Consider the following 22,800-nt stretch of genomic DNA (forward strand, 5'->3'; position numbering starts at 1 on the left):
TGGCCAGCCTATTACCCCAGCAGGGTACCTGATCACGGGCAGGGCGTACGTGTTGATGGCCCGGATCTTGTTCTTACCATTCAGCTGACTCCTCAGGACTTGCCTGACCCTCTGCAGGTACTTGGTGGTTGCAGCTTTAAGGGCAGGGATAGCTCAGTAGGTAGAGTGGTTGCCCCATGATCGGAAGGTCGGGGGTTCGATTCCCCTTAACAGCTACCCTGAGGTACCCCTGAGCAAGGTACCGTCCCTACACACTGCTCCCCGGGCGCCCAATGGCTGCCCACTGCTTCACTGAGTGAATGGGTTAAATGCAGAGAGCAATTTCCCCACGGGGCTCAATAAAGTACAATAATGTACACTTTCTATAATGTACAATAATGTACACACTTTCTTTTCTAGCGGCCTCTTCATGGTTCCCATTTGCCTGCGGGATCCCCAGGTACTTGTAACTGTCCTCTATGTCTGCAATGTTGCCTTCTGGTAGTTCAATCCCCTCAGTTCTGACTACCTTCCCTCTCTTTGTTACCATCCGACTACACTTCTCCAGTCCGAACGACATTCCAATGTCATTGCTGTATAGCCTGGTAGTGTGGATCAGTGAATCGATGTCTCGTTCACTCTTGGCATACAGCTTGATGTCATCCATGTACAGGAGGTGGCTGACAACTGCTCCGTTCTGTAGTCGGTATCCGTAGCCAGTCTTGTTAATGACCTCACCGAGGGGGTTCAGGCCTATGCAGAACAGCAGTGGGGACAGAGCATCTCCTTGGTAGATCCCACACTTGATGGTGACTTGTGCTATGGGCTTGGAGTTGGGCTCTAGTGTTGTACGCCACATCCCCATTGAGTTCCTGATGAAGGCTCTTAGGGTCCCATTGATCTTGTACAATTCTAGGCATTCCAGTATCCAGCTGTGGGGCATTGAGCCATAGGCCTTCTTGTAATCAATCCAGGCAGTGCACAGGTTGGTCAGTCTGGTCTTGCAGTCTCGGCTGATTGTTCTGTCTACCAGTAGCTGGTGTTTTGCGCCTCTGGTATTCTTGCCAATTCCTTTCTGTGTCCCGCTCATGTATTGACCCATGTGCCTGTTCATCTTAGCCGATATGATGCCTGACAGGAGCTTCCATGTAGTACTGAGGCAGGTTATTGGTCGGTAGTTGGAGGGGACCGGTCCCTTCTTGGGGTCCTTGGGGATCAGGACCGTTCGACCTTCGGTTAGCCATTCCGGGTGTCTCTCGTTAACTAGCACCTGGTTCATTTGTGCTGCCAGACGCTCGTGGAGTGCAGTCAGCTTCTTTAGCCAGTAGGCGTGAACCATGTCGGGCCCTGGTGCTGTCCAACTCTTCATACTGGAGACCCTTTCTTGGATATCTGCCACTGTGATGGTTACTGGACCCTGTTTAGGGAGGTCGCTGTGGTCTGCCCTCAGATCCACTAGCCACTGAGCATTGCCGTTATGGGTTGCATCCTTCTCCCATATGCTCTTCCAGTATTGCTCCGTCTCCAGCCTTGGTGGTGCTGTTCTCTTATTGTTCCCTTGCCACTGAGAGTACACCTTTGCTGGTTCTGTGGAGAACAGTTGGTTTATTCTCCTGCCTTCTATCTCTCTGGTGTACCTCCTCAAGCGGCTGGCCAAGGCTGTGAGTCTTTGCTTGGCAGTTTCCAAGGCCTCAGGTATGGACAGCTTGCTGTATTTCTTAGGCACCTTATTTGTCGCACCTTTCTGCAACTCCGTTAGTTGGCTAACCTCCCTCCGTGCTACTTTGATCTTGCCCTCTAGCCTCCTTCTCCATGGAGGGTACTGCCCCTTGTCGCTGTTCAACTTGTAGCCAAGCATCTCACTGATCACTGCTGCCATATTGTAGATCAGCTTGTTAGTGTCGGTAATCGTGGTTGTATATATGTATATATATGTATATATATATATATATATGTATATATATATATATATATATATACATATATATATATATATGTATATATATATATATATATATATATATATATATATACATATATATATATATATATATATATATATATATATATATATATATATATATATATATATATATATATATATCATCTAGCAGACCTTCTGAGGGCACTTCACGTAATATGGGTCAATACATGAGCGGGACACAGAAAGGAATTGGCAAGAATACCAGAGGCGCAAAACACCAGCTACTGGTAGACAGAACAGTCAGCCGAGACTGCAAGACCAGACTGACCAACCTGTGCCCTGCCTGGATTGATTACAAGAAGATCGGAGATCTCTGTCCAGAAGAGCGCAGTCCTGGGAACAGCTAAGATACTGCACAGGACCCTCAAGCTCCCAGGCCTCTGGTAGAGGACCTGAGCTTGAAGGATAAACCGCCCGCAGGGGCGTGCTGGGTGTTTTTTATATGCTTTGTATGTTCAGTATATTTCTATGCAAAACAAGAGGAACTTCAACACACAGCAGTATATTCACAGTTTACACCAGATATTTACACTTTATGGAAAACACAAAAACATTTTTTTTACTGTTAAACATCAATTTAGAGTAAACTTGTTTTGTTTTGGATAAATAAATATTGAAATATCTTTTGAATTAGTTAAATGTCAGAATAAAGAGAGACAGAGCTTCTGTTTTTATCACTTTCATCAAATTTAGGAGTACATATACACTAAGTTTATTGTTAATTAATAAGAAACTCCAGACGATTCCATTCTGAGCTGAAGAAGCTTCTGATTGGTTCGTAGAGTCCATGTGAGTAAACTGTGGATGCATATAAGGCAAAACACAGAGGCTGTTTCTGTGACATGGGAACATCAAGAGATGTCAACAAAACACCAGGAACAGAATTGTGGAGCTCCATAAGTGTGGCTCAGTTTGAATACAATTTGGTGCCATTTACAATTAAGAGATACAGATAGTTTCTCTCTTTACTCTTAAAGTTAACAAATATGTTTTTATATTAATCTAAAAAAATTAACATTTAGTCTGATTTGATGTTACAATTAAAAAAGTGTTTTTATCTGAAGAGTTTGTAAATATCTGTATAACTGTATATTTGATGATTGTCAGCACAAAGAGGGAGAGAGGAACAGAGATGAACAAGAGCAGGTGAGACACACATGTTAGTCAAATGGTTGTTTACCAGAAGTATCAGCGTATCACAGGTCCTCATGTATCTTGTACCTAGTGTTTCTTTTTAGGTTTGTTATTTTTCAAACTCTATATTTATTAAGTTATGCAGCTTGTTTGCACAACGAGGATAAATAATTATATAAACTTTTCTCAATCTAAATATTGGACTTTGGTAGAATTAAAAAATAAGTGTAGTGCAGGTCTATGATGATTTTTAGTGCTGCTATCATCTAGTTCTGATTCTGGTTCTGTCTTGGTTAAGTCCTCAGTAGTCCTGATTTTGAACTGTTGCAGTCCTGTTTTATTTCCGGATCAGTTCTGGGTCTGGTTGAATCGGGGTTTAGTCCTCGTGTCTTGATACAGCCAGACTTTGTTCTTTCTTGCTGCTTAATTTAAAAACTAGTTTAAGGTGACCTGCACATGTGATATATATTTTTCCCTATATGAAGTCATTCTTTTTTGAACAAAACTCAAAACAGAGCCAATTAATCTTTCAGTCATTTCAACCCCCCCCCCAAATCCCACATGCATACTACCCTTTAGGGCTAAGCCCCGGGTGTATCAAATGTCTGCCTCCACCTCTGGTGCTGCCCCCTGCTGGACGCTGTGATACTTTGTATTCTGGGTTTGTGGTTGTTTTTCACCGACTGAAGGAAAATAAATTTTCTTGCATGCATTTTTCTTATATTCTTATTTGTTTTGATGCTTTAACCCTGCATCGTGGCTCCAGCTGTGAATCTCGTCAGAAAGAAAACAAAGCAACGCTGTAAAAGTTTCACAGATTTATTTATTGAAACAAACATTTTAACAGAGACTGTGAGAGGTCAGAAATATCTCCAGAGGTTAAGAATCTGACTCGACCAGCGTCGGGACGTTTGACCCTCTCTGACACAAACGCTTCCACCTGTGTAAAGCGAAGATTCGACGATGTTTTTTTCTGTCAGAGATTCCAGGTGGAAAACAAGCTATGAGAGGATTGTGGGAAATATCCAAACACCTGTCAGACCTCACACACCTGAACACAGAACCTTTGAGCTAAAGTCATTACAACAAACAGAGAAACCACAAAAACTGTTCACAGAGCAGCACCGACACGCCGCCTCGGGCTGAGACTCCACGGCCCAGAAACAAAACAGAAAACCTGCTGTGACACTCATTTCAGAGAAAAAGCACACCTTGTATAATGTTTGGCTTGCAGAAGAAGAATCACCAGAGGGAATCAGAGCAGCTGCGTGTAGGAACCTGCTGAGTTAATGATCTGTCAGCGTTCCTGCCAGCCGATCACAGATGATGAGTTTAAACATCAAATGGAGGAAAAATAGATGAAAACCACTTTGTGGCAAATGAAACACTGTGCCATCATCGCCTGACATATTTCACGGTCTCATAACAGTAAACTTCAGTTTAACTTTTCCAGGCCTGGAGATGTCTTATGATCATGGAATTGCAGCTTTTCCAGGAATTGTTTGTCATGTCAAACCTTCCCTGCGGCAGAAATCCTGTTCTCTTCATCGCACAGCTCTCCTCTCACTGTCCTCTGCCTCCCTCTGGTGGCGGGGCTCAGTTCCTGCGCTGCTCCTGGTCCTTCCGGCGCTGCTTTTCCTTCTGTTTCTCCAGCTTGTCCAGAGCTTTTTTCTCCTTCTCTGCTGCACTTTGAACATCTTTGATGCGGCGCTTCAGCGCGCTGCGATCAGACGAACTGAGCACGCCCAGACCCTGCAGAGGACGGGAGGACAGCTCCAGTTATGGTCTCCAAACAGTTCAGTATTGTAATTGACTTTACGTGTAACCTTTGCAAGCTGTGTCAGTCAGCCTTATCTAAGACTACGGCTATGACAGAGTCTCTCAGGAAGTCCTGTTCTTCCTCCTCATCCTCACCTTCAGTTTGCTGCCGTCCATCTGCAGCAGCTGCTGCCCGTCGATGTCTCTAGCACTGAATTCCGGAACGTACTGCTCCATGTTGAGTCCTCGGAGCCACTGACACACCTGCTGAGTCGTCCAGGACGAGTGGGGTTCATCGCAGGGCTGAGGAAGAGGAGGAGGGAGCACAGTGAGCCACAGGTGAGTAGATGACAACGTTTTGGTGTTTGAGGTGGCGAGTGTGTTACCTCATCGGAGGACTGGGACAGGGTGTGGTAGGGATGGGAGGACCTGGAAGAAGAGGAGTCAATGGGAGGAGAGGTGGAGGAGGAGGTGTGAGGAGGAGAGAACTCCTCACTGAGAGCCGACTCCTGTGGGGAGAACACAGAGACGTTACTTCAGCATTATTTCACTAAAACTACAACCGCAGCTACGAGCACCAGCAGACAGCTGGTCACGTGGTTGGTTGCCTTGGTAACAGTCCCCCTCAGATATTTGGTGTTCTTCATCGAGTGGTTGTTGCCTCCATCGCTCCCCTCAGTATGACCCACCCTCTTCGCATTGCGAGCGATTATCTCACCTTCTGTCCTGTTTCTCAGCTCTCAGAAACACAGCGCTGTGTCCATCTGCAGTCAGCTATATTTGACCACAGACCTCAGCATGTGTGAAAATGTAAAGGAAGAGCACGCACAGACACCACTCTGACTATCTCAGACATAGCATGGAAGGTGGGTTACAAAGCGGCTTGCAGATTACAGCAGCATGATCAGGCTTAAGAGCAGGAAGTTCAACTCGACGACGACTAAGCTGGCCAAAGGAGCTGATGCAAGAACAGGAAGCTCCTGAGCATGCATGGAGGGTTTCACCCCAAGTCCAGCGCCCTGAGGCTGTACGCTAAGCGGAAGGAAGGAGGCGCTGGACTGGTGAGTGTCAGCACCACAGTCCGGGATGAGACAACAAACATCCGCGAATACATCAGGAAGATGGCTCCAACCGACCATAGAAGGACAGGCCCTTGCATGGTATGTACCACCGGCAGATAGAGGAGGTGGCTGACATCCAGAAATCCTACCAGTGGCTGGACTAAGCTGGACTGAAGGACAGCACAGAGGCACTAATCATGGCAGCACAAGAACAAGCTCTGAGCACAAGGGCACAGCTGTTAAACAATGACATATAAACCCTGCATCCAGGTCCTACACGGCACCAATGTGACTGAATGCTTTGGTCTGTTTAATTTGAACAATGTCACGTTGTTGGCCTCTCTGATTTTGTCAGCTCTCTTCATCTGCAGCAGTTTAAAGCTCAGTTTTTAAAACCTTACTATGTGACTGCAGCTCAGATCGGGATGGAAAAGAATCACTCGAATCTAAGAAACATTTGAACGGGTGCATGAAGATAGATATCAGGAATTGTGTACTGTGGATGCATTATTTCAGGTGTTTCCCCAACTGAAATTTACAGCATCCTTTTCCTGCTGTGTAAGTGCACCAGGAACCCTCATGTTAACTTTTATTGTGGGGAAAAAAGTTCATCCTCCAGCTTCACTGTGTGAATCTGTTTATGCTATGCTAACATAGCTGTGTCGCTAGCGATTACGTAGCACATCATTATATAGCAGCTAGCCCAACGTCAGTAACCCTACAAACATCACTGCTGTTTACTTTTCTGTCTCCATTTGTGTTGGAAGTGATAGCAGAGCTGTACGCTTGAATTTGTTTCAGAAATGTCTCACTCAGACAAGGGTGTATCATTTTTAGATGGAAACTAGCGAGCTAACTTCCTGCTAACCTAATGCCGTTAAACTTCATTAATCCTGGTTTTCATGGATGCCTGGAAGTTAACTCTCAGTTTTTAACTCCCAGTGATGACGCTGTGTTTGTTTGAGTTTAGGAAATGAAGACGAGTTTGGACCAGAAACGACTAAGTGGTCGGCATAGTGTACAGCAGTGGTTCCCTTTTTTTGCTAGGCCCCCCTTTGTTTTACCCCCCCGGCACAAACACATCCTCCAACCACACACGCCCATATTTTGCCCCATTGTGGTTTATTTCACACCTCAAACATTTAGTAAACAATTAAACAAATACAAGTAAACTGCAATAAATTACAGGCAGTAAGGAAATAAACTACTAACTCTTTTACGCTACGTCCGCACCTACACGCAGCTGTTTCGTCCACGTAAACGGCGTTTCGAATCACTGAAAACGGAGATTTTTAAAACTCCTTTATTGCGTTTACGTGTGGTCAAGGAATACAGAGTTTGTCACGCAACGTCAAAGGTATGCGCCTTTTTCCACGTCACGCTGTGGCCATGTTATTGTTTACATGAGATGAATTGCAGAATGGAAGATAGAGACAAAATACTGTTAATCTGACTGTCTGCAGGTTTTACACGCTTACATACACACAGTTACTGTCCCTCCATTTACAAAGGCAGAGGCGTCACGGTGTCATTATTTTACATGTGGTTGTTTTTTCCTGTGTAATAATGTTCAACATTGCTGTCAATACATTTTTCAAAAAATGCCTCTCTGTGCAAAATGGGTTTAAAAACATAAACAGCTGTGAGAGACTGTTTGTCTGTGATTTAAACAGCCCAGCGCTGCTCCCGATGAAGGGGAAACCTGCAGGGAGACCTACCTCGGCACCTGTGCAGGTGAAACCAAAGGACAGATTTGCGTCGCCATATTTTCTTTGGCTTAAAATGAAGTTGGTTTGGAAACATGTTCAGCGATGCTTCATCTCCTGCTTTGCGTTTGTGTGGGAGCCCCATTAAAAACCTGTCCATTATGCTAGCAGTGTCCAAGCATTTATTTATTTATTTTTTCCTTTTCATACCGCGCACCCCCTGCAATGGCTCTGCATCCCCCTAGGGGGCGGGCCCCACACTTTGGGAAGCTCTGGTGTACAGAAACATCTGTGCCGAGTATGGCCTGGAAGTCCGGAGGTCAAAATGGGAGACGAATGGGAGGGTGGTGGAGAATGAGCTAAGATCCTGTGGGACTTCCAGATACAGACGGACAAAGCAGTGATCAAGAATGACTAAGGGATTTTTTTATTTTTTTTTTTACACAGTGCTGTGGTGCATGTTCTCCCAGTGTTTGCATGGGTTGTCTGCGGGTACTCCGGCCTCCACCCACACTCCAAAGACATGCAGATAGGATGCTTAATCATCCAGGTAAGGAAATCCTCAAAAGTTGATTCTGTTCTTCTGGACGGAGAAACATTTCATCATGTGACTTCTTCAGTCTCAGCTGGCTGCAGGTTTCCAACCTTATAAACATCTGCACAATGACTTAAACTAGCACCACTGGTGATTGATCATTGATCAACAGTCTTTGATCATTGGTGATGACAAGTTACACACACACACACACACACACACACACACACACACACACACACACAGCCTATCAGAGCCATTAGCAGCTCTTTCCTCTGAGCTGTGATGGTGAGCAGAGAGAGCCTTAACGAGAAAACAGGGATGAAGAACAACTTCCTCCAGGCTGCAGAACATTTATCATCAACCACAGCTGTGTGATCATGTGACTGTCTGTCAGCCAACACGAGTAAAATCAATACTAACACACACACTCACTCTGTAACCTGACACTGTGTGCACAGCTAACACAGCTACAGTCAGATGGAATATGTCACGCGTGTGCTGCTGTGACGTTTTGTGGGAACGTTGTTCATATCCTCTCTCAGAGACTGCTCACATGTTTCACTCTGAAAGTGTTTTTAATGAATAACCCACTAAAACAGCTGACTGACTCCTGTCCTGCTGCCAGCAGAGAACTGAGCCCCTCGTTGTGTTTCAGGGCGACGCCCAGAGACAACGCTGCTGAGGTCGCTTTATTTTATCTTCAGTCTCATCAAATCAAACAGCAACTGAGTGAAGACGCAGCTGCTCTAACAGACGCTGATAGATTTCTTTGATTGTTGATAGCTTGTCCTCGGCTCAGATAATCCTAACCTGACTGCATGAACAACTTTACAACCCAACAGCACTGCAGACTGACTGCAGCAGGCTGAGCCACGATGCTGTTTTCCACCCGTCAGGTGTGATCGAGGTGTGCAGCTGAGGCAGCTCTCACTCTGGACAAACTAAACAGGACCTCGGTCAGCTTCAGGAGGTTCTTGCTCCTCACTCTTTTTCTGAAACAGTCCTGATTGTGTGGCGTCTCTTTAGGAGAGCCTAAGTTCATGTTTAGAGATGTGCACCGTGTGCACCGCTGCCCTCTGTAGAGCGTGGGAGAAACATGCTCACACATGGACCTTACGGGTTGTATGAACACTGCTTGCTTCATGTATGATGAGACAGCAGCTGTAAGGTTGGTGAAAGTGTGTTTATTAAAGGACAAGCGCTGTTGAATTCCCAGTGAGATTGTGACTGTCCTGCAGACAGTTGCTGCTCCTCTCACAGTTCACAGGCTGGAAAATCCTCCTGTGTCCTTCTGACATCAGGCCCAAAGCTGCTGAGGAAACCACTGGTTTATCTGCAGGTTTGAAATCCTTTGCCTCCTCCTCATCATCTTCATCTGCAGAGTTTATAATTAAAACCCTCTAACATCAAAGAAAAGCTCTAACATAAACCTGTAAGCAGCTTAATTGGACATAAAGTATCTGAATTTCCGGAGCGGGACCAAACAGGCTACAAGCTGTTCGTTCTCATTTTCTTGTCCCACCCTTTTTTACTTCGTCACTTCTCATTACTATACAGGGATCAGCCAGGCCCGGGAGCCGCCCCCAGTCCCCTCTGAGGACTTCCCAAACTGCAGCTCACTTCATGTCTAAGCCATTCACCTTTAAAAACGCTGGCAAACCTAAGATGAGGACGTGGACCCAGCGAGTGAAAAAAGCAGAATTTCAGCCGGCTTCTGTGCATGCATGCTTGCATTGTTCATTGATGATGAGTGAAAACAAATCTGAAAAAGAGAAAGGTCACTTACAGCGGTGGCTCTGAGGAGCCTTTTCATGGATAACAAAGAAATCCTTCGTTTTATGGAAAGGGTTGGAACAACATCTCCTGGTTTTGAGTAAACTGAATCCCAGTCCCTGAAACAGGAAGTCTATAAAGACTTTGATGGTTGCAGCATGAAGAGTTTTCTGTCATGGATGACTGGACCCAATTCTTTCCAACTTCAAGGGTTCAAAATCTTTATTTAATGTGACAATATGTTTGAGAGGCTGCTGAAGAACATCATCTCCTCCTCCATCCCAGACACCACAGATCCGCTGCAGTTCGCCTACAGATCCAACAGATCCACAGAGGATGCCATCGCCCACGTCCTACACACCACTCTCAGCCACGTGGACAAGAAACAGGGTAACTATGTGCGAATGCTGTTTGCTGATTACAGTTCAGCGTTTAACACAATAGTGCCCTGCAGACTGTTCACAAAGCTGAGGGATCTGGGACTTAACAGCCGTCTGTGTGCATGGGTGTTGGACTTCCTCACTGGCAGAACTCAGGTGGTGAGGGTGGGCAGGTGCTTCTCCAACAGCATCACCATCAACACAGGAGCACCTCAGGGATGTGTCCTCTCGCCACTGCTCTACTCCCTCTACACTTCAGACTGTGTGGCCACCCATGGCTCCAACACCATTGTGAAGTTTGCTGACGACACAGTGGTGTTGGGTGCCATCTCCAACAACGATGAGGCGGCCTACATGGATGAAGTGAAGAATCTGGCATCGTGGTGCCAGGACAACCACCTCCAGCTGAACGTCAGCAAGACCAAGGAGCTGGTGGTGGACTTCAGAAGGGGTCAGCACAGAGACTACAAGCCCATTATCATCAATGGAGCTCCAGTGGAGAGGGTGCAGTCCTTCAAGTATCTTGGTGTCCACATCTCCTCAGACCTGACATGGGCTGCCCACATTCAGGTCCAGACCAAAAAGGCTAGGCAGCGCCTGTATCACCTACGACAACTGAGGAAGTTCAGGGTCTCTCCAAAGATCCTCAGGATTTTCTATACAGGCGCTGTGGAGAGCATCCTCACACAGAACATGACATCGTGGTTCGGGAACAGCTGTGTGAAGGACCAAAAAGCTCTCCAGAGAGTGATCCGTACAGCAGAACGCTGCTGCAGGATTGCTCTCCCCCCGCTTCAGGACACCTACACCAGGAGATGCCGGACTAGAGCAGCGCAGATACTGAAGGACCCGTCCCATCCTGGCAACAAACTGTTCCAACTTCTGCAATCTGGTAGAAGGTTCCGCATCTTCCGGGCAAGGACAGAGAGACTCAAGAGGAGCTTCTATCCCCAAGCCATCCGTGCCCTAAACACACACACCCGCCCTCTCACATCATCTATAATTGACTGAGACAGGGCTCTTCCAGACACTAAACCAAGGCACAATGTACATTTCAATTCCTTTAATTTTAAATATGTTTATATTGTCTATCCTGTAAAATAGTCAGATGTCTATTCATATTAATGTACAGAATTCACCTGCTTGCTGCTACTACTGCACATTCACCCAATGTATATACTATATATATATATATAATGTTCTTCCTCTACCCCCCTCCCCCCCATATTTTGCACATGTCGAGGAGCGTGTCAGGCTACATTTCACTGTGTGTTATACTTGTATAACTATGCATGTGACAAATAAAGAACCTTGAACTTGAACTTGAATGTAGAGTTCATACCCAGAAATATGATCAGTAGCGGTTTTAGATACGGGCGACACGGGCGGTTGCCCGGGGCGGCATCGTGGTGGGGGGCAGCATCATGGGCATCGGCAAAAAAAAACCTGCTCGTACTCATGCTGCCCCGGTGTCATGCCAGCGCATACTGGGAATGGTACAGGCACCGATCGGTTTTCTATCGCCCATTTGCTGGGAGTAAGGGCGCCCTCCGTTTGCGAGGTGCGCCTGCTGCTTGCGGCGCAGAGAGGAGAGGGCGGGGCGGCGGGGGATTCTCTGGCTGGCTGCAGCAGCATCTAATAACCAACTCGCAAAATAAAACAAAATAAAAACAACAAACAAACCAACAACACGAAAACACCAGATATCCTGATACAGATTTATAATAAAGGGATCAATAACAATTTAAAATCTATATTTTATGTTTTGTTGATTTAAAGTCTCACACACAACCTGTTTTTAAAGTTTAAAAACAGAGAAAAGAGGAGGAGTGTAGCGACTTCCACAGTCGCTGGAGGCCGGGGATGGAGCCCGCCTATTTGCCTGACGCGCTGTCAACTTTACGCAATAATGCCAGAGGTGGAATTGCTTGCTTGTTTATTAAAATGCTTGAAAAGTTTACAGAGCATGTGATCGGCTCGCGATTCAAACTCTACATCACAGGCTCTAACGCAACAAGGGGAAACTCGTTGTGCTGCGGTCAACAAAAACTACGGCTACCCGCCCTCCTCTCTGTCAAAATCAAACCAGTGAGAGACAGACTGACAACGCCCTCTTAGTGTCACCGCTAGCACCCACGTGACTCCTGTTACACATCACCATAGCAACCAAACAAATGAAAACCCAGTGATCATTAAAATTCAATACATTTAATTATGGCTCCTACAAGGAGAAACGAGAAAAAGATGCAGGTAAGCAGATGGGTGATTGGATAATGGCAGGTCATCCTGAAACATTAAGAATCAGAATACTTTCTTAATCAATAAGGAAATTATGTGGGTTACAGTTGCTCCAAGAAGAAATGGTAAAAATAGTAACAGACTAAACTCCAAACAATATATACAATAATATAATATTAATTAGTCAGGGTCAATTGTTGATTTGTCCTGTTCTCATTGTATGACGAATTATGATGTCTGTTTAGTAGCCGTTTGCACACTATGCATTTCTCTCTCTCTTCATATGTGTGTGTGTGTGTGTGTGTGTGGGGGGGGGGGGGGGGGGGGCACCAGAGGGAGTGTTCGCCCAGGGCGCCAAACAGGCTAGGACCGCCACTGCATATGAATTTCCTTTGTTAACACTATTCCCTGATGTTACCAGCCCCTTCTCTGTTTCTGTTTGTTGGTTTGTTTTGCACTTTCGAGCCACCGTACATAACGCTGTGTTTGTCTCATACCTGGGAGTGAGACTTGCGCGGTCTCGGGGAGCTCAGCGGTGGAATTTTGGGGGAGCAGGGCGGAGTACCGGAGGAGGAGATCGACCCCCGTCCTTCGGTGAACCAGGAGAAGGAGATGAAGGATCCGGAGGAACGGGACGGACTCTCAGACGGCTCTCTGAGGACAGAGGACAGCGTCAGGACAGGAAACGCATAAAAACACATGTTCGTCCTCTTAAATGATGTGTGTGGTGGAGCCACCTGCTGCCCACAGAGAGCCTGTTGGATTTATCTTTCCTCACTCTGATGTATGAACGCCTCAGAGTCACCCTGTGAAAGACACGGGGACAACAGTCAAAGGTGCAGAAACATTTGTGCTGACTGCGGGGACCTTGGATGAAGGATTCAACATAAATGACCTCATCAGTCACGAATATTAAATATAGTTTAAAACACCTGGAAAAGTGAAGTCAGAGCTGATCAGGACTGGGAAAGGCCGCTGTGACTGGATGGTTCAGTAAATGGATCATCTTCTTGTTTTTGATGTTTTTACCTTCAGGTTACTGTAAACTGATTGGGTCCTCACAAATACACTAAGACCAACATGTGTGTGCATCTCACCCCAGGTCCAGGAAGCGTCTTTTGGTTTTCTTGTCGAAGATGACGGTCGGACTGCCGGGATCAGCTGGACTCGTGTCTCGACTTGTATCAGAGACCAACACTGACACACACACACACACACTCGTTAGCATCTGTGCAACATTATATGTCAATCAGATCTCACAGGAAGCGAGTGTTTGTTATATGTGTGTGTTTTCAGGTGTTTGCAGGTGTGCACCTTCACTGTCGGGCCTTCTGTTCCTCCTCATGTAGACAGGTGAGCAGTCGGAGGAGGGACAGGATTTAGATGGTGAGCTGCTGGGAGTAACCAGGGCCTCTTGAGAAGTTGCATTGGTCAGCTGATGGTACCGCCCCCGAGGTGGACCAGCCAATGACAAGCCTCCGTCCTCTGGCGAGCGACGGACCTGAAAAACGAAAGGACAATGAAACTTGTTTTCTTTTACTTTTTAAAACCTGATGTGAGCTCGGTGAACTCACCAGCGACGTGTCGAAGGAGAATCCAGGGCTTCTAGCTGACAGCAGCGAATCAGGGGAGGGGGAGGACCCTCGCATCGCCAGGTGGAGAGGCGAGCGGGCAGAGTGCAACGGACTGTCCTGGAATGATAGACACACTAGATTTCATCACACACCAGAAACGGAATAATCTAACAATGAAATGATCTCAGGAATTTAACAAAATACTTTAAAATTAAAAACTAAATTAATAATTTTAAGTTCCTCTTAGTGCTGATGACATCACTGGCTGTGATGTGCATCTAATGTTATTGTGCATCTAAAATGTTATTGTTTCAACATCTTTGTCATTTAATTCTCTAAAATATTTAGATGCATCTCACTGACCTCCACCTTTCTGTCGAGGCAGTCGTCGCCCTCCGTTGAGCTAATGCTGTCTCGGTAACGGGACCTGGACGGGCGTTGTCTCCGTGTTTTGACAGACAGCTGGGCGCGGCCTTTCTGGATGCTGTTATCCAGCAGCTCTGTCTCTGGGATCGCCTCGTTCAGGTCTGAAACACCCACACACACACAAGAGTGTAAATGTGAGGCAGGCACTGAATGAACTTTGACCTTGTTATTGATCCAGAATGGTTCCACACACTGGTGACGGCAGCTACGTTGTAGCCACAGCTGCCCTGGGGCGCACTGACAGAGGCGAGGCTGCCGGACACTGGCGCCACCGGCCCCTCTGACCACCACCAGTAGGCAACGGGTGAAGTGTCTTGCCCAAAGACACAACAACCGAGACTGTCCAAGCCGGGGCTCGAACCATCAACCTTCCGATTACAAGACAAACTCCCAACTCTTGAGCCACAATCGCCCCAATGATCCGTGCAGGATAAATATTCAGGTTTCCTTCTTAAAAAAAAGGTGTTATGGCTAAAAGACGACCTGTAGAGAGAGGTCGCCCAGTGATTGACTGTTCCAATGACATCATCAGGACCCAGATCAGAGCAACTGAACTTGCTGTGAGGAGCTCCTGTCTGAAGTTTCCCACTCATGTTCAGACAAACCTCTGTGGATCAGAGTGAACCTGAAGGAGCCCTACAAACAGACAGACTCTAAGGCAGCTTCTGACTGTGTTTACACTGGTTTCAAAGTGGATTTCTAGAGCTTTACTCACAGCAGTGGAAGGTGTTCACCATGAAAATGCAGTAATGAATGGTGGATGATGAATAGATGATGGGTGGATGGATGATGGATGGATGTACATGGGTGGGTGATGGACTGATGGTGAGTGAAGATTTCAAGCTGCAGTTTTTGTGATGATGCTGAAGCTTGTTCAACATAATCAGCTCCTCTTCCTCCTCCCACTCACCCCATCAGGAGTCCATCAAATATTCAACACACTGACCATCATGCTGGAGCCTATCCCAGCTGTCGTAGGGGGAGAGGCGGGGCACAGCCTGGACAGGTTGCCAGACTCTCGGAGGGCTAACACAGAGAGACAGCCAATCATTCACACTTATGGGCAATTTAGAATCACCAGTTAACCTAACCTCACTGTATCCCACTGAACTGTGTTAAATACATTTTGTTAACTTTGTTTTTTAAATGGAAAAATATCACCATGTCAATTAAGCCTATAACACATTCAAACAACAGATGCAAAGTCCCAGGCACATTTACATCCCAGGTCTCCAAACAAACGGTATCAATACATAAGAAAACTTTGTTAACTAATTAGTGTGGATGGTTAAAACACAACACTGTTGTCCTGGGGTTCATAAATCATGACACTCCCCTACATAAGCTCCCTGAATTGGCAAAAAGTATCGGTATCAGTATTGCTATCGCCAATACTGCTCTTAAATTACTTGGCATCAGATCAATACCAAAATTTGCAGTATTGCACAGCACCAGCACCGAGGCAGTTACTGTTGTTTCCCCCGAAACAGTCGCTGTGGCTGAAGGAAAAAAGAGGACATAAAAAGTTTGATATCAAAGACTAACAGAAGAAAAAAGAAGGACAGAGGTCATGTGACCTGACACAACGTAAAAGTCTGAGTGGCGATCTGTGATCTTTGTGTTTGCAGTGTTCGATCTGCTGTTTGTGAAATCTGGTAGATTTTTAAAAAAGGTACGTTTACCTTACATTTGGATTAAAAAGGTTAAAGCCAGCACAATTTCAGTTTTATAATCAGCATGGTTTCTCTGCTTTCTGTCAGTGATGCTGGTGACAGTTATCGCACGTCTTCAGTCCGTCTTAACATGATCATACAGGCTTCCTGCCTCTCCTCCCCCACACTGAACTGACGGCAGTTTATTTCCCAGGGGGGAGAGAGAAGGAGTTAAAGTGATGATGAGGGGAGGGGGAGGAGAGGAAATGGAGGATTTGGTGCAGAAACATTCAATCCAGGTGACAGAGAGGGAGAAAATAAAGATTTAATGGAGCAGAGGATGGAGGAATGGAGGTGGGGGAGGGATCAGGGGAGAGAGTAAATGATATTAGAGGAAGGTGAGGGGGTGAGGAGAGAGTCAGATGATATTAGAAAAAGGGGGAACAAAGAATAAGAAACCTTCAGCCGCTTTCATGTTTGATTCTTTAACTCGGATTTTGATCAAACAGGAAACAGAATTCAGAACCAAGGTCCATCAAACCAGGGCCCATCCAAACAGGGTCCATCCAACCAGGATCCATCCAAACAGGGTCCATCCAATCAGGGTCCATCCAATCAGGGTCCATCCAAACAGGGTCCATCCAATCAGGGTCCATCCAAACAGGGTCCATCCAATCAGGGTCCATCAAACCAGGGTCCATCCAACCAGGGTCCATCCAAACAGGGTCCATCCAACCAGGGTCCATCCAAACAGGGTCCATCCAACCAGGGTCCATCAGCATGTTTGCTGACAGTCCAACAGATTCATTTCCTGTGACTTTTATTTGTCTGCCTTATGAAACATCTGTGGAGGAGTTTAACCTCCAGGAGGAGGAAAAACTTGCAATGGGAAAAAAGGTCTGTTTAAGGACCACTCCACTCCTGTATGTGTGTGTGTGTGTGTGTGTGTGTGTGTGTGTGTGTGTGTGTGTGTGTGCACACGTGTGTGTGTGTGCACACGTGTATGTGTGTGTACACATGTGTGTGTGTGTGTGTACGCATGTGTGTGTGTGCACATGCGTGCACACGTGTGTGTGTGTGCACAGGTGTGTGTGAGAGAGACTCACCGAACACGCTGTCGGTATCGTCGAGTTCAGCAGACATGGCTCCTCAGCAGTATCTGTGCACAAGAAGAGACCAAATCATTTTGGAGATTATGTATCTGAATTTCAGGAGCAGGGCCACGCCTCCAAACACGCTCCTTCCGGTTGCCCTATAGCAGGGGTGTCAAACTCCAGGCCTCAAGGGTCCTGTAGGTTTTAGATCTCACCCTGGGTCAACACACCTGAATCAAGTGATCAGTTCATTACCAGGCCTCTGGAGAACTTCAAGACATGTTGAGGAGGTAATTTAGCCATTTAAATCATCTAAAACCTGCAGGACACCGGCCCTGGAGGCCTGGAGTTCGACACCTGTGCCCTATAGGTTCCCTCAGTTCTGCAACTGTTCATTCTTGTTTACGTGCCCCTCCCTCCCTCCTTGTTCTCAATTCTTTAATTTCTTCTTTTCTACAACAACAACAATCTTTATTTATAGAGCACATTTAAAAGCCTTGGGCATACCAAAGTGCTTTACATAAAACAATAAAAAATAAAACAGTTCACACATTAACATCAAATTCATAAAAGTAACGAATTATGTTCACAGATAAAAGCCACCAATAAGAGTAAACTGCAGCACATAGGTTATAGCAAGATAAGACTGTACCACCATGATAAAAGACACCAATAATGGAAAGATAGCAGAGAATTTAATACAATAGGTCACTGCAAACAAGCCAGCATTTAACTGGTAGAAAAGGCAAGTTTAAAAAGATATGTTTTTAGCCGTGATTTAAAAGAATGAATAGAATCAGACGCTCAGATGCCAATCGGGAGATTGTTCCACAGCTCCGGTGCAACTAGAGCAAACGATCGATCACCTCTAGATTTCAGTCGAGATCTGGGCTGAACCAGCAGTAACTGTGAGGATGACCTTAAAGCCCTAGCAGGAGCATATGGGTTTAAAAGTTCCTTAAGATAGCTTGGTGCAGTGTTATTGGTAATTTTAACAGTAAACAACAAAATTTTAAATTGAATACGATATTTGACAGGCAACCAGTGCAGATCAGCAAGGACAGGAGTAATGTGGGCAAACTTCTTAGTTTTAGTTAGAATGCGTGCTGCAGCATTCTGAACTGTCTGTAATCTCTGTAAAAGGGAAGAGTGGAGACCACAATAAAGTGAATTACAGTAATCTAGCCTTGACGTTACAAAGGCGTGGATGAGCTTTTCTAGGTCTTTATACGGGATATAGCGCCTGGCCTTAGAAATAAGGCGAAGCTGGTAAAAACTGGATCTGACAACAGCAGACACTTGTTTATCAAGTTTAAATGAGCTGTCAAATAAGACACCCAGATTCCTAACAGTGTCAGAGAAAGAACTAGTGAGAAAACTAAAGGCATCCCGAAGTTTGGCACGAAGGGCATTACTACCAAAAATCATAATTTCAGTTTTCTTATCATTAAGGATAAGAGTATTTGCCAAAATATTTAGTACATGGGGATCTGCCAGCTCGGGAGCCGTCGCCAGTCCCCTTCGAGGCCTTCCCCAAACTGCAGCTCAGTTCATGTCCAAGCGTTCACCTTTACCTACTAAAACGCTGTCAATCCTAAAATGAGGACGTGGGCCCAGCTAGTGAAAAGTTAAATAAGTTAAAGGAGCAGTCTGTCTGCTGAAGAACACCTGTGATGGGTGCAGGAGGTCAGCTTTATGGTCTGACCGACACATTTATGGGCTTCAACGTGAAAACTAATGTGCTCTACATAAATACAGTTATGAGCTGAGTGTGTCAGTGTGTGCTAAACTAGTGCTGTGCATTAAAAGAAGTGAGACAGGTGAGGTCAGACCAACCCAGGGGGAGACACAGAAACATTGCTGTTATATTAAATATCTTTCTTTACTCTGAATGTTTCAAAGTTTGATGAAGTTCTGGACACGAAGCAAGTGCTCCAACTACCACTGGGACCACTGTCATCTTCACCCTCCACATCTCCTCCAGCTCTTCTCTGAGCCCTTGGTATTTCTCCAGCTTCTCGTGTTCCTTCTTCCTGTTGCTGTCATTGGGAACCGCTACATCGATCACTACGGCCGTCTGCTTCTGTTTGTCTACCACCACTACGTCCGGTTGGTTAGCCACCACCATTTTGTCCGTCTGTATCTGGAAGTCCCACAGGATCTTAGCTCGGTCATTCTCCATCACCCTGGGGGCATCTCCCATGTCAGCCACCTCCTCTATCTGCCGGTGGTACATACCATGCAGGGGCCTGTCGTCCCATGATGGTTTCTCCTCTTTCTTGGGTTTCTGCTGCCTGAGGTATTCACTGAGCACGCAGTTGGTTGGGGTCATCTTTCTGATCTTCCTTCCGCTTAGCGTACAGCCTCAGGGTGCTGGACTTGGGGTGAAACCCTCCATGCATGGTCAGGAGCTTCCTCGGATTGATGTCAGTGGCTTCTATCTCCTCCTTTGGCCAGCTTATTATCCCAGCAGGGTACCTGATCACAGGCAGGGCGTAGGTGTTGATACCCCGGATCTTGTTCTTACCATTCAGCTGACTCCTCAGGACCTGCCTGACCCTCTGCAGGTACTTGGTGGTTGCAACTTTCCTAGCAGGGTCTTCATGGTTTCCATTTGCCTGTGGGATCCCCAGGTACTTGTAGCTGTGCTCTGTGTCTGCAATGTTGCCTTCTGGTAGTTCGATCCCATCAGTTCTGACTACATTCCCTCTGTTTGTTACCATCCGACTACACTTCTCCAGTTGACTTTCCGATGTCAGTGGTGTGGATCAGTTCATCCATGTCCTGTTCACATACAGCTTGATGGCATCCATGTACAGGAGGTGACTGACAGCTGCTCCACTCTGTAGTCGGTATCCGTAGCCAGTCTTGTCAGTGATCTCACTGAGGGGGTTCAGGCCTATGCAGAACAGCAGTGGGGACAGAGCATCTCCTTGGTAGATCCCGCACCTGATGGTAAATTGTGCTGTAGGGTTCCTGATGAAGGCTCTCTTGTATAGTTCTAGGCATTTCAGGATCCAGGTGTGGGGCATTTGGTACTGAGGCCGGTTATCAGCTTGTTCTGCCAGTAGGTGTGAACCATGAACCATGTCACCTGAACACACACCCCACCTGCTTCTCACCTTTTGCTGTAAACTGCCTCACTGAGAGCTGGAGGACATCACTCGATGATGCCAGAAGAACCACATCATCTGCAGGAAGCAGAGATCCTAAGACCACTGAAACCAAAGTGGGGCCCTACTGACCAACGTCCACACACACACACACACACACACACACACACACACACACACACACACACACACACACACACACACAAGAACAGACACACAAGAACAGGCACGCAGACACACACACACACACACACACACACACACACACAAGAACACACACACACACACACACACACACAAGAACAGACACACAAGAACAGGCACGCAGACACACACACACACACACACACACACACACACAGACACACACACACACACACACACACACACACACAAAAGAACAGACACACAAGACCAGGCACACACACACACACACACACACACACACACACACACACACACAAGAACACACACAAGAACAGGCACACACACACACACACACACACACACACACAAGAACACACACACAAGAACAGGCACGCAGACACACACACACACACACACACACAGACACACACACACACACACACACACACAGACACACACAGACACACACACACACACACACAAGAACACACACAAGAACAGGCACACACACACACACACAAGAACAGGCACACACACACACACACACAAGAACACACACACGAACAGACACACACACACACACACACACACACACACTGATGTCAAAGCTCTGTTTGGTGTCTGCAGGCTGGAGCTCCGGCAGGAAAATGCACCGTCAGCCCGAGTCAGGAGGAGGTGGAGGGTGGAGGTGTGACAGGAGAGAAGACATGCAGAGATGGAGGCTGAGAAACGGACAGCAGTGATGAAGACAGGAGGAGAGGAGGGGAGAGGAAGAGGAGAGGTAAACAAGAGGAACAAACATGAACTCACCTCTGCGTCTCTCTCCCTCTGACTGTTGTCATGGCACGTCACCCTCTCTCTCTGTCTCTCTCTCTGGACTGCGACTCCCAGGATTCCACGGGGCTTCGCTCCTGCCCAACAACAGTCTGGGCTCAGGCAGAGGATTGTGGGTGCTGTAGTGTCCTGTTTCAGGAAACGTAGGTCTGCTGACGGCTGCAGGCAGAGATGCTGGCTCACCGCTACTCAGCACAACACTGCAGCCTCCATCTGAGAGAGGAGCAAGGACAGCTGAGACACACCGAGGAGGAGGAGGAGAAAAGAGAGAGAGGGATGCGCAAAAGCAGGCAGAGCGGAGAGGCAGAAGAACATGACGTCATGTCTTCAGCTAAAAATCAAAACAGAAATCAGATTCATGAAATCATCAAGGAAGAAAGAAACTCAGGAAAATGACAAATAAAACCTTAAAATCAAGACCATGATGAAAAATCTTTTATTAATCTACAGAAAACCGATCAGAGACTAACAGCATCATTGTTGGGGCAGATATGAAAAATACATTTTCTGATTAAAATGATAAAAATACAAAAACACACCTTAGAGCAGATATGAGCTCAGGTGATAAAGTCCTAACTGTAAGAAACTACAAAAGAGTTCAGGCTCCAATCAGAAGCATCCGCACAATGAAAAGTGCAGTATTTCAGAGATGGCTTGGTGCAGGAATACGTGTGGTTGGTGATTGGTTTAATGGGAATCTTTGTATGTCTTTTGAGCAGGTCCAAAAGAAATAAGGAATACAACAAATGGATTTTTATGCATTTTTACAGACCCGTCACTTAATTACTTCAAGTTTTGATACTTTGCACAGTACAAAGCAACTAGGACCCATGGCAAATTTCTTTTTACACTTAAACGCAGATAAAAGTACCATAAGACAGTTTTACAATACACTACAAGGCCATAACAAACATGATATTAGGAAACGTGTTGGGAGGGAGGCCTCCAGGTGTCACTGTGATGATCATGCCTGCAGTGAGCGCATACAATCTCAGCATTCTTTATTTCTTAATAAAAGATTTAAAGAAACACAATATAAAATTTTACACAGACAGTTTAGACCTTTTCTGAATAAAACTGATCCGAGTAGGTCAGCACAATGTACTAAATGTAAATCTGCGGGGACCTCCTTGCATTCTGGCTCTGTGTAACAGAAGAATTAAAGGATATATTTAAAAGCAGAATACAAAAAGATCCAGCTCAGTATTTATTGGGGCTGCCAACTCTGAACAAATTTCCAGATAAAAACAAATATAAACTACTATGTAAATTATTTTTCTTGGCAAGAAAATGTATTTTTTTCAATTGGATCAATAAAAAACCACCAACAATAACTCAGTGGTACAAAGAAATCTTTACCAATGGAAAGACTGAGTGCAAACCTGAATGGTAATGACAACATCTTTCTG

The 22,800-nt window shown here is 45.9% G+C and overlaps 1 protein-coding gene across 3 annotated transcripts; it reads right to left on the minus strand.

The window, feature by feature from the left end:
- Window positions 1-3,902: 3,902 nt before the first annotated feature.
- On the minus strand, window positions 3,903-21,693 carry samd14 (sterile alpha motif domain containing 14). Of its 3 annotated transcripts, none has more exons than XM_085272382.1 (11): window positions 21,368-21,693; window positions 17,310-17,362; window positions 14,489-14,652; window positions 14,126-14,242; window positions 13,866-14,052; window positions 13,649-13,748; window positions 13,289-13,357; window positions 13,049-13,205; window positions 5,242-5,364; window positions 5,012-5,158; window positions 3,903-4,849 (listed from the first exon to the last, which is right to left on the minus strand). In XM_085272382.1, the coding sequence occupies exons 2-11, from the start codon at window positions 17,344-17,346 to the stop codon at window positions 4,694-4,696; spliced, it is 1,257 nt and encodes a 418-aa protein (XP_085128508.1). In that variant the 5' UTR covers window positions 17,347-17,362; window positions 21,368-21,693; the 3' UTR covers window positions 3,903-4,693. The 3 variants fall into 3 exon arrangements, with proteins under 3 accessions (XP_085128508.1, XP_085128510.1, XP_085128509.1); XM_085272384.1 differs by lacking the exon at window positions 21,368-21,693 and adding an exon at window positions 20,420-21,357; XM_085272383.1 differs by lacking the exon at window positions 21,368-21,693 and having other exon boundaries at window positions 17,310-17,450.
- Between the last annotated feature and the right edge of the window lie 1,107 nt (window positions 21,694-22,800).

This window comes from Mchenga conophoros, linkage group LG4, assembly GCF_057382185.1.
Source record: "Mchenga conophoros isolate Kocher_MC1m ecotype Shallow Benthic linkage group LG4, M_conophoros_male_GT1.1, whole genome shotgun sequence".
Classification (NCBI taxonomy): domain Eukaryota; kingdom Metazoa; phylum Chordata; class Actinopteri; order Cichliformes; family Cichlidae; genus Mchenga; species Mchenga conophoros.